Raw genomic sequence first — 18199 nt, forward strand, 5'->3', positions numbered from 1 at the left:
ATTTTGCCAACTCTCAGTACAAGTATGGGATGTTGTGAACCGTCATGAGATTCTTAATGGAGTATCAACGTCCAAGGGCTCTTGAAAAAGAAACTAAATACATGCATGTTATTAGTTATTGAATTATTAACGCAGATACATATGGCATTGTAAAGTGTATTTAGCCTTTGTGTGCCTTAACACATTATGAAATATTTGCATTAAGAACGAAACATGGATAATAAGAAATTATCATTCGTACCATGAGTTTAATATTTTTATATTTTTATTGTAAACAACATTCCATTGGATTTTCAAACATTTTATATAGATGTGACGTTTGTTTCAGATTTAACGTCATACTAACACGGAGTGATGTAGTATGTATTCTTTATATTGGCGGAACTTCACTACTCTGGATGCTACAGTTTTGAAACAAATTTCGTCATCACGATTTGCTTATTACTGAAACGCACGTAATGTCCGCATTTCGGAGTAAGAAAGTCCGGGATAATGAGGTTCCACTATTCATGCATGTGAATAATAACACAATCAAATGCGTAGAGTTACCTTAATACGATGTCGTGTCGAAACTTCGTATTGTCTGATACTTAGCAATGTGTTTTTACATTGTGTTTGATGTTTGTGATTGTTTGTTATGATCAAATAGTAAAAGATTAGCATCTCATGATTTTTTCCAAGAACAATCTTAAATGACAGACATTGATTCAAATACGAAAAATCCATTAAATTTCTTGCACGTGAAATAATAGGTAAATGAAGTATTCATAACTTGATTAACATTTGATACAAGTGAAATACAAGATATTGAATAAGCAACACGTCTCTTAACAGTTGACATTTTTATTTTTTCACAGAGTGTTTAAATACTTCATATGGTCATTTGCATTATTTACGACCGTATCAGAGTTTCCCTCATTTGACTCATAAACAAATTTTAATCATGTATCGATATTCCTTAGGTTCTGCCGAAAAATGAATTTGACCCACAGTGGAAGTCCCCGGCCCCTGAACAAGATGGATCCTTCCCCAACATTACCATAATGGACTCGACACCTAAAGGCACTGTAATAGCTGCTTACATAGCAACTGACGACGATTTGGGGATGGATGGGACTTTGTCATATTCATTGGATTCAGTGACATCAGGTATTTACTTTTTTTTGCATCGTGAATAATTCACGGTCTTGAGGCATTGAGGTAATGTGTGAAGCCGACGACCGTTTTCAAGCGAGAAATATTACCGTCAGCGCTTTTTAATCTGAGCGATCGTTGGTGTGAGTCTTTGCTGGCTCCCCTCTCTCGTTTCATAAAGCATAGTATTATGTGGAGTTTCATCTATCTTCTAGCATTGTGTCTAGTTTAATAGGAGCGGTCGGGTAGCCTAGTGATTAAAGCGTTCGCTCATCACGCCGAAAACCCGGGTTCGATTCCCGACATGGGTACAATGTGTGAAGCCCATTTCTGGTGTCCCCCGCCGTGATATTGCTGGAATATTTCTAAAAGCGGCGTAAAACCATACTCACTTACCCACTCTAGTTTCGTGTCACGTATTTGTTTTTAAAAACTCGTACATCTCATCTACCTTCGCATAAAATATCTTGTGAATGCAGCTGATCAATGAAAAAGTGTTTAACGAACAGCCAATGTGTTCCCGTTTTATTTGAATGACAAAAGCGAAAGTTTTCACATGCAGGTAATTCGGGATCACTTCACTCGTATGAAAACAGCGAGTGAAGCTGTGTCATGGAGTTATAATAATTGTATGAACTATTTTATTGATATATACTTAATTTGATAATTCTAGTAAGAAATAACTTTGATTTACCGACAACTCATTCTGCTTCAGACACTGGAGCCAACGTGACGGATGTAATGACGTTAGATAAAACGTCAGGGATACTGAAACTCATAAAGAGCATGAAGAACGCGGCTTCCGAACACTACAATCTGAAGTTCACAGCAGCCGACAGTGGGAGTCCGCCAAGGAGTGTGTCTGGCACCACTAGGATTAAGATTCACAAGGTCCTACCTCAGATGAAAATGAATCAGTCTTCCTTTGAGGCAGAGGTATCAGAGGGCAAGGACATCGGAGCGGTCGTGTTCACGATGCCAGATCAAGGACCGGGGAACATGACCTACGAGGTCATTGAAAAATGGGCCAGTGTGTTCAAAGCTGAAGGATCTAATATCAAGCTGATCAAGAAGTTGGATTATGAGGAAAATGAATACCACATGGTTAAAGTGAGGTAAAAACCTTTTCCGATCGCTGTTCTATGTTTATGTGTTTGTTGGTTATCGCCTCACTTAGCAATATTACAGCTGTGTGATGGCGGTCTGTAAATAATCGAATCTAGACCAGAAAATCCAGTGATCACGAGCATCGATCATCCACACAATTAGGATATTTTGCAGCCGCTTACGACAAGCAGTGTTTCCTGGGGACCTAAATACTGACATGGAATCCCCACGTATGTCATTGTTGTTCGATTTTTATGTATGGTTTGTTGTTTTACGCCGCACTCAGAAATATTCCATCTATATGACGGCAGTCTGTAAATAATCGAGTCTGGACCAAACAATCCAGTGAATGACATCATGAGCATCGATGCAATTGGGATCGATGACATGCATCAACCAAGTCAGCGAGCCTGACCACCCGATCCCGTTAGTCGCCTCTTACGACATGCATAGTCGCCTTTTGCGGCAGGCCTGGGTTGCTGAAGACCTATTCTACTCCGGATCTTCACGGGTTGATTATTTTTATGGATTCGGATTTTCATGGTGAGAGAGTGACCTTAGTTCACCAAAGAGTATATGATCAGTTCTCCCACAGCGTGTCACTTTGATATGGGAAGAATTTCCGATGATATATATGTCCAAGAAGTTCACCACTTTGGTCAAACCCGCGAGCATGGGAATGGTGTCTACAAACCAAGAATCATAAACAGGGCGGATCCGTTACACGATCATTGGATTCTGGCACGTCTAAGGGACGCCACTCTACTTAGCGACTGGGATTTCATGTTTAAGTCGTAATGTATTGAAGATATTAAATTATGACACAGTGGCATGTTATTAATCATGTGAGACAGGTCCGTAGTTGATGCCATGTGAAAAGAAACACTCCAGCGAGTAGGGTGAAACCTAATAACCTACTATGTTAAAACAATATGTTGTCATATCGTTATGTTTTAATGACGACGAAGTGTTCAAATCAAACGTGATGATATAAATTGTCGGTGCAAGAAAATAACCAACCAAGATTTTCTGCCGAAACAGATTCCACTTGCGTAAAGGGCAAATAGTTGTGGAAATTTGTGAATGGACCACTGAAAATCAGTGATGACACCAGGTATTGGCGAAAAGTGTAAGCATGTCCTGTCCTACCGGTAGCACTAGCCATTCACATAGTTTGGATAAATAAAGTAAAAATTTATTGCTTGACGCAGCTCAGCTTTACTCCCCGATCCTTTCTTAGACTGGAGTGAGTGAGTGAATTGGGTTTAACGCCGCTTTTAACAGTATTCCCGTTATATCACGGCGTGTCAGCTTAATGTGGGAGGAAAGCCCGAAGTGATGCAGGTCTCAGACGTTTACCACATCGGTGAAACCCACGAGCCCGGGTATGGTGCTGACAAACCTAGAAACATAATCGGGGCGAACCGGGATTCGAACCCACAATCATAGGTTTCTGGCGTGTCCAAGGGATGCAACTCTGCACAGCAAATCGCGGCGCCTTAGACGACTGGGCCACCCGTGCCCCCTGAGGCTGGATATCACAACATACATAAAGTGCGGACGTGTTCCGTCACGGAAATCTCACATAGGTATATATGGTAGGAATACACGGGCTGTCATTCGTCTCATACACTTTGAAAATTGTTAATGGATATATTATTTGTTCCCTGGGACGTGTCAGAACCCAGGCAGATGTATATTCCTACGTTTCTGCAACCAGAGAAAGAGTTGTCCCCTCTTATAAACTCAGAACTTTTGGATTTCGTTCTTCCGGAGTAGCAGCAGCAGCTACGAAGTGTAATTCTCTGAATCTGTTGCAAAACTTTTTAAACTTTACTTCCACATTCCATATTCTTTTTTTTTCATTTTGTGTTGACGCCAAGAACACGTTGTTGTGGAGCGCTCGTTACAAGTGGACAAAGTCCTGGGCCCACTTGCACAAAGCGATCTTAGCGCTACAACTATTGTAAAAAGCATGGGAGTTACGATCATCTTAGCACTATGATCGCTTTGTGCAAGTGGGCCCAGATGAATATATCCCATGTCAGAATATATTCATTCTCATTGTAATCGTATTGGTTGCACATGATGCACCGGTTGCACTTTATGAATACAGGTCCAAATCATAGCCCTGGAACCTTACTTTGATAACGCTTATTTAGGAAGCATTTGAAATCCAAACCGTTGTTTTCAGCGGCACGTTTAGCTTTGCACTGTTGGATCTGGTGGGGGAGGGGTGCAGCTCCCACTATTGTGAACACTTTGTGTCCACCTGTGTCAGTCCTATCATTTCTTTTTGTTCTCATCGTGTACTTCCATCTCTCTCTCTCTCTCTCTCTCTCTCTCTCTCTCTCTCTCTCTCTCTCTCTCTCTCTCTCTCTCTCTCTCTCTCTACCGGTAAAATATTTTATTATAATCTAAGGAATGTTATTACTAAGATCACCAATATGTACAAATCAAACATGGTATTTACAAACAATGTAAACGTTTGCATTATTGTCAATTCTGACAGTCGTCAATGGAAATAGACCCGTAAAGATTCGGGTTAGAATAGGTCCTCAGCAACCCATTCTTGCCGTAAATTTAAGGCGACTATATATGCTTGTCGTAAATGGCAAGGCTACTAACGGTTTCGGGTGGTGAGGCTCGCTTACTTGGTTGATGCATGTCATCGTATCCCATTGCGTAGATCGATGCTCATGATGTCAATGACTGGTTTGTCTGGTAAAGACTCGATTATTTACAGACCGCCGTCATATAGCTGGAATATTTCTGAGTGCGGCGTTAAACAACAAATAAACAACAACAAAAAACATTCACTCCGTGGTACACGTTGGAAACATCTCTTCTTAACGTATATGTTTATGTGGTTCGCGTTTCTTTTGGCGGTAAGTACTTGTATACATATTCTAAAATATACACAGAGGCAGTACCGGACAGAGAGAAAGTACCCTTTCCCTGTTGGTGACGGTGACGAACGTGTACGACGAGAAGCCAGCGCTGAAAGTGACGCCTTCAGCATCCCTGGCCGAGGAGAGACAGATCGGCAGCGTGGTCGGGGGTCTGTTCTCGGCCACTGACAAGGATAAGGACGACACACTCAAGTTTGGGCTGGAGGGTAGGTAGTTCTTTTAACTCTCTGATTCAGAAGGGGGACCAACCATTTCATGTTCTTGGATGTGTGTGCGTTGTGGAAACCATCTTATCAACGCGTTGCTTCAATATTAGGCAATCCGCTGATTGACATCATGAACATCGATCTACGCAATTGGGATACGATGACATGCATCAACCAAGTCAGCGAGCCTGACCACCCAATCCCGTTAGTCGCCTCTTACGACAAGCATAGTCGCCTTTCGCGGCAAGCATGGGTTGCTGAAGACCTATTCTAGTGGTCACAGCAATACGTGGCATTGTCTCATGTCGTAATTCCTTATTCTTTATTCATGTTATATAGGCAATCGTATTGTATTGCAACATCACACCATTTGCAGCCAGTTGACTGCGTTATGTTGGAAAGCAAACATTGCCATATTTTGTTTTTGATTTCTCGTATTAACAGGAGATGACAACAAGTATTTCAACATCGATGAGGCAAGCGGGAAGGTTACATTGAAACAAAGAATCGATTTTGATGGTGCCAGTGGAATAAAAGTGATCAACAAATTGACTGTGACCGTCACAGACAAGGGAACAAACAAGCTTAATGAGTCGTTGACGATCACAATCAACGATATCAATGACAACATTCCGACTTTTGAAGATATCATATTCCGCTTCAATGTCACAGAAAATGGAACTCAGAGTACGTATAAATTGTACTGTAACATATATCTGACTTTGTTTAATCTATCCATCTAATCCGTCCATTATTTTCATAATCCATAATAAGTACAGCTTTCAAAACGTTTTCTGGTAGACATGTGAAGGACGTTTCACATTTGACGTATCAGTGATACAGATGCAATTCCTTATTTGACCTTTACCGTATGTTCCAGTGTTTTCTCCTGGTGAAAAATTTACTTGTCTTTTCGTGTGTTTGTGATGGGTGCCAACTTTTTGCGAACACTCGGTATCCTCATGATATTGTTTGAATTGTGCAATGGAGATATCTTCTCATAATTATGGAAATGTATTTGTCGCTATTATTTATTATTATTGTGATTATGAAAATTGTTTTGTCTTAAATCTGACTTAAATCTGTTTAACCATACTTTTCATGAGATGTCACAGCGCACTCATCCCACTATTTAGTGTGGTCGTTGGAATTTGAGGGCACTGGTGACCCAGTCGTCTAAGGCGCCGCGATTCGCTGTACAGAGTTGCGTCCCCTGGGCACGCCAAAAACCTATGATTGTGGGTTCGAATCTCGGTTCGATCCGATTATGTTTCTAGGTTTGTCAGTACCATACCCGTGCTCGTGGGTTTCCCCGAAGTGGTAAACGTCTGAGACCTGCATCACTTCGGGCTTTTACCACGTTCAGCTGACGCACCCGGATATAACGGGAATACTGTTAAAGCGGCGTTAAACCCAACCAAACTCACCCACTCACTCTTTGGAATGTAAGTCTGCCCACAAGAAGAATATTTTCGACCTTTCTTGGAACGCGATAGAAAAGCAGTTGGTATTCAGGAAGTCCCCTTCCTTTTAATTAAGACTGATAATACGCTTCTCATTACATGGATCCCCAGGTTTACTTTGAGATTCAAACTTTGCGTTGAGGTGTTCATGTTTTCATGTTTCTGCAGCTTACCAGTGCGAAAGTACATGTGACACTGGAATCATACCATAACAAAAGTTTTTCCAGGAAAAAACCCAATTCTAAGTGTACCCTTCAGGCACCAGCAACCCATTTTAATCAATGCGATTGTAAGCGTGTCATTAGCACTTAAAACAAGGAATTTCGAACCCTGCACGTATTTCTTCTAACAGCACTGGAACTTGCAAACTTTACCATAAGTGACGCTGACAGTGGCAACAGCGGGCAGGTGAACGTGACTCTCTCAAACACTGGAGGTGCAGAGGCGGGTGTGTTTACCGTGCAGGGAACGTCCCTAATGGTGGATGCATCCAAGGTCGACTACGAACAGCTGGAGGCACAGGACTTTGCTTACACCCTGACGGTGGAGGCAGCTGACATGCCGGATACAGGGAGGGTAAACACAGGGAAAGCCACTGTTGTGGTCGAGGTAGGTTCAGGGTACATACCTCATTATTGGTAGATAAGACACTGATTAAGTAAAAAACGTTACGTGTTTTTCAAAGGACAAGGTACGAGGAGAATCAAAAGTTATTTTAGCCTACATACAAAAAACTTCAATATTGTCGGAAGCTTTAATTTATTTTTCAACAATGTCCCCTTGTACTTCAGTACAATTTTTCCATCTCATCTCCAGATCAGTTGTCCCTGCTTTGTAGGAGGCAAATTCTGGTCTGTCAACCAGCACTCCACATCAGCAACCAATTCTTGATCCTTGTTAAATCTCTGACCACCCAAGTGTTATTGTCAAATGTCGAAACAGGTGGTAGTATCTAGGGGTCAGATTTGATGAATAAGGTGTTTGGGGTATAAGGTCGTATCCACATTGAAACTGGTGTCAACTTAAACATTGTCCTGCTGGAGGAGAACACCTGGTCCCAAATGTGTTCGATACGTTGGCATAATATTCGCCATTTATTGTTGTTCCCCGTAAATATATGAAAAGGAAGGTGGCCAGAAGTTTCGTAGTGGATATAGTTGCTTTAAACGTTTTCCTTTTGGGTGAGGTGAGGTGAAATGGGGTTTAACGTCGCGTCCAAAATTATTGCACTTATATAGCGACGTGCATGTACGTGTGTGTGTGTTTGTGTGGATGCTTGTACTAGTCCAGACTGATGCCGATTTATAGTGCTAGCACACTGAGATACCATGCCGCAGTTTAACATGAATACCCCACTCAGACACAGTATACTGACTCCGAGCTGACCAGTCCTAGTTTTAGCCCCTTAATGCCGAGTTTATAGTGCTAGTCAACTGAGATACCATGCCGCAGTTTAACATGAATACCCCAATCGGACGCAGTATACGGACTCCGAGCCGACGAGTCCTTGTTTTAGCCCCTTAATGCCGAGCGCCAGACAGGGTAACAACAAGAACCATATTTTAACGTCTGTTGGTATGACGCGGCCGGGGATCGAACCTCGGACCTTCCGCTCACCGGGCTGACGCTCTACCACTAGACCACGGAGGCGGTCTTTTCCTTTTTAGAGACCTGAAGTGTTTCCACTCCATGGATTCTTGTGTGATCTCGGGATTATGGAGCCAGGTCTCATCACCGGCCACTAGCCCAAAATGAAAATCTCCTGAATTGCGACTATATTTGGTTAACAAGGCAATAGAGATGGTCTCCCGCGTAACCTAAATTTCATCCGATGGTATTACAGTGCAACCCATCGGCCACCAATATATACTAAAATATTTAAAGGAGTTATAAATATTTAATGCCGCATGACACACTAATTATGTTAACCTTTACTAGATAGTCAAAACTTTATATTTTAACGATTACAACTACCATGCAACAAAATAATCTATTCTTTATTGAATACAGGTGCTTCCTGTTAATGAGTTTGAGCCGGAGTGGACAACCCCAAAACTGCAGGCAAACTCTTCCAATTTTCCGAACAAGAGCATAGCGGAGGATGTCCCTGTTGGAACCGTAGTGGAAACATTCCAAGCCAAGGATGATGACAAAGACAAAGATGGTTCTGTCGCCTACAGAATTGTATCCGTGAAATCAGGTGAGAGGTTGTTAATATCAGGGGGCACGGGTGGCTCGGTCGTCTAAGGCGCTGCGATTCACTGTGCAGGAAAAAGGAAAAAAAACATTATGTATCCGTCACCTTCAATATCCTGACAGGGGGCACGGGTGGCCCAGTCGTCTAAGGCGCTGCGATTCGCTGTGCAGAGTTGCCTCCCTTTGGCACACCAGAAACCTATGATTGTTGGTTCGAATCCCGGTTCGCCTCGATTATGTTTCTAGGTTTGTCAGCACTATATCCATGCTCGCGGGGTTCACCGTAGTGATTAACGTCTGACACCTGCATCACTTCGGGCTTTTCTCCCACATTAAGCTGACACACCGCGATATAACTGGAATACTGTTAAAAGCGACGTTAAACCCAACTCACTCACTGTAATCATCAGAAGCGCTTTCATTTGTTTTGTTTGTTGTTGTACCTCTGATGCCGGGCTGAGTATAAATTAAAGTTTAGTTCAGTTCAGCCACCCGAGCCCATAAATAGTTTTTTTTGATGTTTTGTTTGTTGTTTAACGGCGCACTCAGCAATATTCAAGCTATATGACAGCGGTCTGTAAATAATCGAGTCTGGACCAGACAATCCAGTGATTGACATCATGAGCATCGATCCACGCTATTGGGATACGATGACATGCATCAACCAAGTAAGCGAGCCTGACCACCCGATCCCGTTAGTCGCCTCTTACGACAAGCACAGTCGCCTTTTACGTTGTTGTCATCTTTGTCTTCACAATATCCGAGCTAAAGGGTTTCATTAAAGTGGTAGCAAACGTCTGCGAACCTGCCTCCTTTGGAGATTACCCGCATTAAGCTGACACGCCGTGAAATACCGTTCACAGTGGCGCAAAACACAACGCACGCACTCCCTCACCTTGTAATGTTGTATTTCAGATACGGGTGAAAATGCGAGCAGCCTATTTTTCATGGACTTCTCTTCTGGTAAACTGACAACATCATCTCGACTTGATTATGATCATGAGACTGGTGGCTCCAACTTCTATGACATTGTTGTGCAAGCCACTGACACCGGAAATAGCGCAAAGAGCGTGGATGGACAAATAAAAGTCATTTTAAGCGATCTCAACGACAACTCTCCACATTTTAACAAATCCATGTATCAAGTTGATGTAGCTTGTGACGTCGCTGCTGGAACGCCTATAACGACATTTGGTACAACTGACAGTGACGCTTCTCAGACATTGACGTACTCCATTGTGAAAGGCAGCAAGTCTTATTTCAGTGTGGATAACACAAACGGGACATTAAATCTTCAGAAGAAGCCTGATAAGAAGGGAGACCGGTTCCAGGTTGTTACCGTTGCAGCCTCAGATAGCGGCATTCCTGTACTAAAAACTGAAGCTCATATTGTTGTGAAATTCAGCGTCTGCAACAATAATTCTAGTGGTAGTGTTGGAGGAGGTAATGGAACACGTGGATCTGGTGCAGGAGGAGCTGGCGGTGCTGGTGCTGGCGGTGCTGGTGTTGGTGGTAAAGGTGGCGCTGGGGCTGGTGGTGCTGGAGCCGGTGGTGTCGGCGGCGGTAATGGGACAGGTGGTACTGGGCCTGGTGCAGCTGGTGGTGTCGGTGGTGCTGGAGCAGGTGGTGTCGGCGGCGGTAATGGGACAGGTGGCACCGGACCAGGTGGAGCTGGTGGTGCAGGTGGCACCGGGGCAGGTGGTGGAGCTGGCGGTGCTGGAGCCGGAGCCAGTGGTGTCGGTGGGACAGGTGGTGCTGGGGCAGGTGGAACTGGAGCCGGAGCCGATGGTATCGGTGGTGCAGGAGGCACCGGGGCTGGTGGTGCAGGTGGAGCTGGAGCCGGAGCCGGAGCCGGAGCCGGTGGGGCAGGTGGTGCTGGAGCCGGTGGTGTCGGTGGTGCAGGAGGCACCGGGGCTGGTGGTGCAGGTGGAGCCGGAGCCGGAGCCGGTGGGGCAGGTGGTGCTGGAGCCGGTGGTGCAGGTGGCGCCGGGGGTGGTGGTGGTGGAGCCGGTGGCGATGGTAGAGGAGGAGGAAGTGGCAGTGGTGGAAACGGCGGGTCAGGTGGCCGGGCTGGTTCTGGAAAAGGTGAGATAATCTCATATATTATTATCCCTGGGGAAAATGAAACGCTATAGTTCAATGGAATATAAAAAAAACACACCAAAACATCATCATCAGCTTACTCACACATCATTATATGTGATGAACTGATTTAAATTCTTCCAGGACGATCTGGTGGCGAGGGATGTGCAACAGTAGATATATCGGAGATCGAGAACTGGGCTTTGAGAGGAGCGTGTGGTCTACTATCAATAGGAGTGGTGGGGTCGCTACTGGCAGTATACAAAATGAAGAAAAACAGGTACAGAGTTCAAACACCCGTAACATATAGGTGAGGTGAAGTGAAAATGGGTTTGACGTCGCGTCCAAGATTATTGCACTTATATAGCGACGTGCATGCTCGTGTGTGTGTGTGTGTGTGTGTGTGTGTGTGTGTGTGTGTGCGTGTGCGCACTTATATAGCGACGTGCATGCTTGTGTGTGTGTGTGTGTGTGTGTGTGTGTGTGTGTGTGTGTGTGTGTGTGTGTGTGTGTGTGTGTGTGTGTGTGTGTGTGTATGTGTACTAGTTCGGACTGATGCTGATTTATAGTGCTAGCTCATTAAGATACCATGACGTAGTTTAACATGAATACCCAACTCGGACACAGTATACTGACTCCGAGCCGAACAGTTCTTGTTTTAGCCCCTTAATGCCGAGCGCCAGACAGGGTTACAACAAGTACAATCTTTTAACGTGTTTTGGCATGACGCGGCCGGGGATAGAACCCCGGACCTTCCGCTCTCCGGGCGGACGCTCTGCCACTAGACCACGGAGGCGGTCCCGTGACCTATAGACTACAGTAACTGTACCATCATGACTAACTGTAGTTCAGTTCTGTGGATATGTAACTCGATTTTACGACAATCTTTTTGTGTCGTACCTTTGAACATATATTGTTTTCTAATCACTCTCTTCAAGGACATAAAGTTTGAATACATCCTAGCCGAAACAAAGAATATACCTGACAAAGAATTGGCGTGCTCCCATAGCAGTATACATGTTTCATAGGAAATGTACACGGAGGATCAGAGGTAGAATTCTGACACCAGGAACATATCACATGTTCTTTTTGTCCTTTTACACTCTCCTCAAACAGATATATAATGTTTTTCGTATAAGTTCCTTTCTCAATTGTCCATTTTTCCATTACCTTGTGTATACTGGTTCTAGGAACAAGTCGCTTGTGACTCCAGAGGGTTCCTTCTATGACTCAGACTCGCAGGATGAGCATCCTGATCTAGGTAGGTCCGCTGTCATTAATGTTCCTAACCGATCTAGGTAGGTCCGCTGTCATTAATGTTCCTAACCGATCTAGGTAGGTCCGCAGTCATTCATGTTCCTGCACGATCTAGGTAGGTCCTCTGTCATAAATATTCCTGCACGATTTAGGTAGGTCTGCTGTCATTCATGTTCCTTCCCGATCTGGGTAGGTCTTCCGTCATTAATGTTCCTACCCGATCTAGGTAGGCCTGCTGTGATTGATGTTCCTATCTGATCTCGGTAGGTCTTCCGTCATTAATGTTCCTACCCGATCTAGGTAGGCCCTCCGTCAGTAATGTTCCTACCCGATCTAGGTAGGCCCTCTGTGATTGATGTTCCTATCTGATCTAGGTAGGTCCGCTGTCATTAATGTTCCTGCACGATCTAGGTAGGTCCTCTGTCATTCATGTTCCTACCAGGTCCAGATAAGTCATTCGTCATTAATGTTCCTGCACGATCTAGGTAGGTCCGCAGTGATTCATGTTCCTGCACGATCTAGGTAGGTCCTCTGTCATAAATATTCCTGCACGATTTAGGTAGGTCTGCTGTCATTCATGTTCCTTCCCGATCTAGGTAGGTCTTCCGCCATTAATGTTCCTACCCAATCTAGGTAGGTCATTTGTCATTAATGTTCCTACCCGATCTAGGTAGGCCCTCTGTGATTGATGTTCCTATCTGATCTCGGTAGGTCTTCCGTCATTAATGTTCCTATCCGAACTAGGTAGGCCCTCCATCATTAATGTTCCTGCACGATCTAGGTAGGTCCTCAGTCATTAATGTTCTAGCGTGATCTAGTTTGTTCCGCCGTTATTAATGTTCCTATCTGATCTAGGTAGGTCATTTGTCATTAATTTTCCCCCCTGATCAAGATAGGTCCTCTGTCATTAATGTTTCTAAACGATCTACGTAGGCCCTCCATCATTAATGTTCCTGCACGATCTAGGTAGGTCCTCAGTCATTAATGTCCCTGAATGATCTAGTTAGTTTATTAGTCATTAATGTTCCTACCCGATGTAGGTAGGTCCTCAGTCATTAATGTTCCTAACTGATCTAGGGAGGCCCTCCATCATTAATGTTCCTGCACGATCTAGGTAGGTCCTCAGTCATTAATGTTCCTGCGTGATCTAGTTAGTTCCGCCGTCATTAATGTTCCTATCTGATCTAGGTAGGTCATTTGTCATTAATTTTCCCCTCAGATCAAGATAGGTCCTCTGTCATTAATGTTCCTAAACGATCTACGTAGGCCCTCCATCATTAATGTTCCTGCACGATCTAGGTAGGTCCTCAGTCATTAATGTCCCTGAATGATCTAGTTAGTTTATTAGTCATTAATGTTCCTACCCGATGTAGGTAGGTCCTCAGTCATTAATGTTCCTAACTGATCTAGGGAGGCCCTCCATCATTAATGTTCCTGCACGATCTAGGTAGGTCCTCAGTCATTAATGTTCCTGCGTGATCTAGTTAGTTCCGCCGTCATTAATGTTCCTATCTGATCTAGGTAGGTCATTTGTCATTAATTTTCCCCTCAGATCAAGATAGGTCCTCTGTCATTAATGTTCCTAAACGATCTACGTAGGCCCTCCATCATTAATGTTCCTGCACGATCTAGGTAGGTCCTCAGTCATTAATGTCCCTGAATGATCTAGTTAGTTTATTAGTCATTAATGTTCCTACCCGATGTAGGTAGGTCCTCAGTCATTAATGTTCCTAACTGATCTAGGGAGGCCCTCCATCATTAATGTTCCTGCACGATCTAGGTAGGTCCTCAGTCATTAATGTTCCTGCGTGATCTAGTTAGTTCCGCCGTCATTAATGTTCCTATCTGATCTAGGTAGGTCATTTGTCATTAATTTTCCCCTCAGATCAAGATAGGTTCTCTGTCAATAATGTTCCTAAACGATCTACGTAGGCCCTCCATCATTAATGTTCCTGCACGATCTAGGTAGGTCCTCAGTCATTAATGTCCCTGAATGATCTAGTTAGTTCCTCCGTCAATAATGTTCCTATCTGATCTTGGTAGGTCATTTGTCATTAATTTTCCAACCAGGTCTAGATAGGTCCTCAATCATTGATGTTCCTATCTGATCTAGGTACGTCCTCTGCCATTATTGTTCCTGCACGATCAATTAAGTTCCTCTGTCATTAATGTTCCTACCCGACCTAGTTAGTTTATTAGTCACTAATGTGCCTACCCGATGTAGGTAGGTCCTCAGTCATTAATGTTCCTAACTGATCTAGGGAGGCCCTCCGTCATTAATGTTCCTACCTGATCTAGGTAGGTCCTCTGTCATTAATGTCCCTGCACGATCTAGTTAGTTTATCCATCATTAATGTTCCCACCTGATGCAGGTAGGTCCTCCACCATTAATGTTCCTATCCGATCCATGTCATTAATGTTCAGCATGTAGGCAGGGCCTCTGTCATTAATGTTCCTATCCGTATCTTATTGGAACCACATTTGTTTGGCTTTAGCGACACCTTTTACCCCATTACTGAAGCTTACTCAAGGGCCCTCTATGAAATGATATTTGAAATATTAATAGAATGTCCTTGCAAAATCCTACTCTTACACCGAACGATATATTGGTTGATATGCTTTTCGATTGTCTTTCAGTTGTGTCCAAAATGCCTCGAGGCCTAGCACCAGTGGACACCCAGAACAAAGGACTTGCTTCATACCTTTCTTTAGAATCTTTGGTGCGTGTTTACTGTAAATGAACTTGCTACGTAACTAACACACACGCATTTACTATTTAGCATATATAGGTATAACATTTTCATCATCATTGAAATGTGCATGTGGTATTTATACAGATTCTTTTTCAGATTATCCGTATATATACTCAAACATGAAAGTAACTGTGTTCCTGGTCCTATTTGTGAATGTTTAGAAGTACTTAGCTACTCTTTTTGTCCCTGAAGATTTAAAATGTAGTGTCAGAAGATGGACTTCCTAAAGATTTGTTATTATCATTTTAATATTTTAACAATTCAAAATTTCAAATTCTGTGCACCAACATTTGTGATCTTTACACACGCATGATGCTAAAATTATTTTCCTTCCCTGTTTTAGATGTATATCAGTTTGGGAGAAGTGTAAATAATATTTGAGGCGTGAATTTCTGTGCATTTAAACAGGATCACACTACCCTGGCGTTTACTGGTTTGATTCATATCATCATTGTTAACGATACGTTTATGACACCACAGTTACTTTTCTGCTGGAGTATATACAGAATGCGTGACATACTGTACTGGATATATGTATTTGGTGTAATGATTTGTGAGTTTGGGTCAACGCCACTTTGAACAGTGCTTCAGATATGCCACGGCGTAACAGCTAAATGTTGAAAGATATGCTGGCAACGGACCTGGGACTGAATCGGGGAATCGAACGAACAACAGCAGGTCCTGAAACTCTGCTCAACGTATTGCAGCGCCTGAGAGAACTGGACTCCCAGAGTTATTTGTCACGATATTAATTGTTAGATAGTGATGTGACACTGGATGTGTGTTTTCTATGACCGGCTTAATTTGAATGTGCTTGAGTTGTAACTGTCCAATCAGATGTAGTCCCATGTGTTGCTCAAAAGAAGTTAAGGATGAAATATACATTTTTGTAGATGTTTCAATTCGCGTTTACTGCATATTCGAATATGAAGGTTATGACTCTTTAATATATACCTTCTTTTAGGCAAGGTTTGCTATTATGCCCGTAATGGTTAGAAGAAGGAGGAAGTCGTTGTTATTTGACGTATTGACAATGATTTAACCGAACTTTGTGACCCTGCATTTCTTCAAAGTATTTTAAAAGGCCCAATTTCCTTTTTTCACCACATGCTTATGATTATCTTAGCACTATAATAATTCCCACCTGGGGTTCCTTAGCAAAATATTTTTACATTTTTACTTATTTTTGGTGGTCGATTTCTATATCTTTCTTACTTTTATATATCATTGGCGACCTGTTTAAAGGTTATTAATATTATGTCGCCGAAGCCAAAACACGCAAAAACTAGAAAAGTTCTCAAATATCAATCAAGCAGTATCCTGTTTCATACACAAGAAGAACGGTCCTCTTAAATATCAATTAAACAGTATTTCGTATCCTACACAAGAAAAACAGTTCTCTCAAATATAAATTGAACGGGTTTCGTTTTCTACACAAGAAGAGCGGTTCTCTCCAATACCAATAAATAAAATAATGTCCCCTTTCATAAACAAGAAGAACGGTTCGCTCAAATACTGATTAAACAGATTGATTCTGATTGTTGATTAAGGTACCATCCACAACTGTCAAATAGGCCACTGGGTTGGACTACGATTCTTCTTCTTCTTCTTCTTTTTATTATTATTATTGCCATCATTATTATAACTGATTTGTATCACACCCAAGGACGCAATGCCAAGAATGAATTAACATTCTGTCAAGTTTGTGCTTATGACATTTACCCGCGTATGGCTCCTCATCAGTGTGATCCTTAACTTTAGTTTAGCAGCATGACAAACCAAAAGTTCAACCGAATAATTTCAAACTGAAACTGTCCTGTCAGTAGTATCATTTCCATGGCACCTTTCAAATTAAGCTGGTCTAACATTTTAATTTTTCTTTTTCAGACACTTGATTGATACTCTCAAGCTGCAGTTGGAATGATTTTATCTTGTGAACTGTACTCCATTGTCAGTATTGTTGTATGACTTGTACGCTATGCTAAGTGTATGTACTTCCTGGACCTGGGTATCTATCCAGACGTATGGTGCTTATTTCCATTGACGACAGTCAGAATTGACAATAATGCAAACGTTTACGTTGTTTGTACATACCATGTTTGATTTGTACTTATTGGTGTATCTTAGTATTAACATTCCTTAGATTATAATAAAATATTTTACCGGTACAAAACCTTCGGACGTTTATATTATATACAAAAAGTGTCCTGGCACTGAAGCTCACCTGGATATGTCAAATGTTAAAGGGGCGGTCGGGTAGCCTAGTAGTTAAAGCGTTCGCTCGTCACGCCAAAGACCTGGGTTCGATTCCCGACATGGGTACAATGTGTGAAGCCCATTTCTGGTGTCCCCCGCTGTGATATTGCTGGAATATTGCTAAAAGCGGCGTAAAACCATACTCACTCACTCACTCAAATGTTTAAAATATCAAAGATGGCCACTTCACAAAATTTGCTGTCACCATTTGGGTGGTGAGGTGACATGGGGTTTAACGTCGCGTCCAAGATTACTGCACTTATATAGTGACGTGCATGCAAGTCTGTGTGTGTGTATGTGCGTCTGTGTGTGCGTGAGTGCGTGCGTGCGTGCGTGTATGTGTGTTTGTGTGTTCGCGCGTGTGGCTGCTTGTACTTGTCCAGACTGATGTCAATTTATAGTGCTAGCCCACTGAGAAGGCATGCCGCAGTTCAACATGAATACCTCACCAAGACTCAGTATACTGACTCCGAGCCGACCAGTCCTTCTTTTAGCCCCTTAATGCCCAGCGCCAGACAGGGTAACAACAAGTACTATCTTTTAACGTATTTTGTTATAACGCGACAGGGGATCGAACCCCGGACCTTCCGCGCTCCGGGCTGACGCTCTACCACAAGCCCACGGAGGCGGTCCTGTCACCATGTCAAAATATTGGTTGTATATATACTGATGACTATACCTTAAAATTAGAGTCTTAATGGGATATTATCATCAGAATATGTTGTGGGAGACATGCCGAAAATCGAACCTCTAATTTGGGTGTCGTCATATGTGGGAACAAGCATGCAAAGTTTCAGCTTCACACACAACGGACAAGCTTGCCATCATCCGGT

At 42.9% G+C, this 18199-nt stretch overlaps 1 protein-coding gene across 1 annotated transcript; it reads left to right on the forward strand.

Moving 5' to 3' along the window:
- Positions 1 to 2: 2 nt before the first annotated feature.
- On the forward strand, positions 3 to 17270 carry LOC124144898 (protocadherin Fat 4-like). The gene is made up of 11 exons (XM_046514513.2): positions 3 to 1149; positions 1850 to 2249; positions 5166 to 5359; positions 5804 to 6046; positions 7175 to 7431; positions 8833 to 9022; positions 9934 to 11103; positions 11245 to 11380; positions 12291 to 12361; positions 14995 to 15077; positions 16998 to 17270. The coding sequence occupies exons 1-11, from the start codon at positions 1044 to 1046 to the stop codon at positions 17007 to 17009; spliced, it is 2862 nt and encodes a 953-aa protein (XP_046370469.2). The 5' UTR covers positions 3 to 1043; the 3' UTR covers positions 17010 to 17270.
- The last annotated feature ends 929 nt before the right edge of the window (positions 17271 to 18199 follow it).

This window comes from Haliotis rufescens, unplaced genomic scaffold (assembly GCF_023055435.1).
Source record: "Haliotis rufescens isolate VD_foot unplaced genomic scaffold, xgHalRufe1.0.p SCAF_16, whole genome shotgun sequence".
Lineage (NCBI taxonomy): Eukaryota > Metazoa > Mollusca > Gastropoda > Lepetellida > Haliotidae > Haliotis > Haliotis rufescens.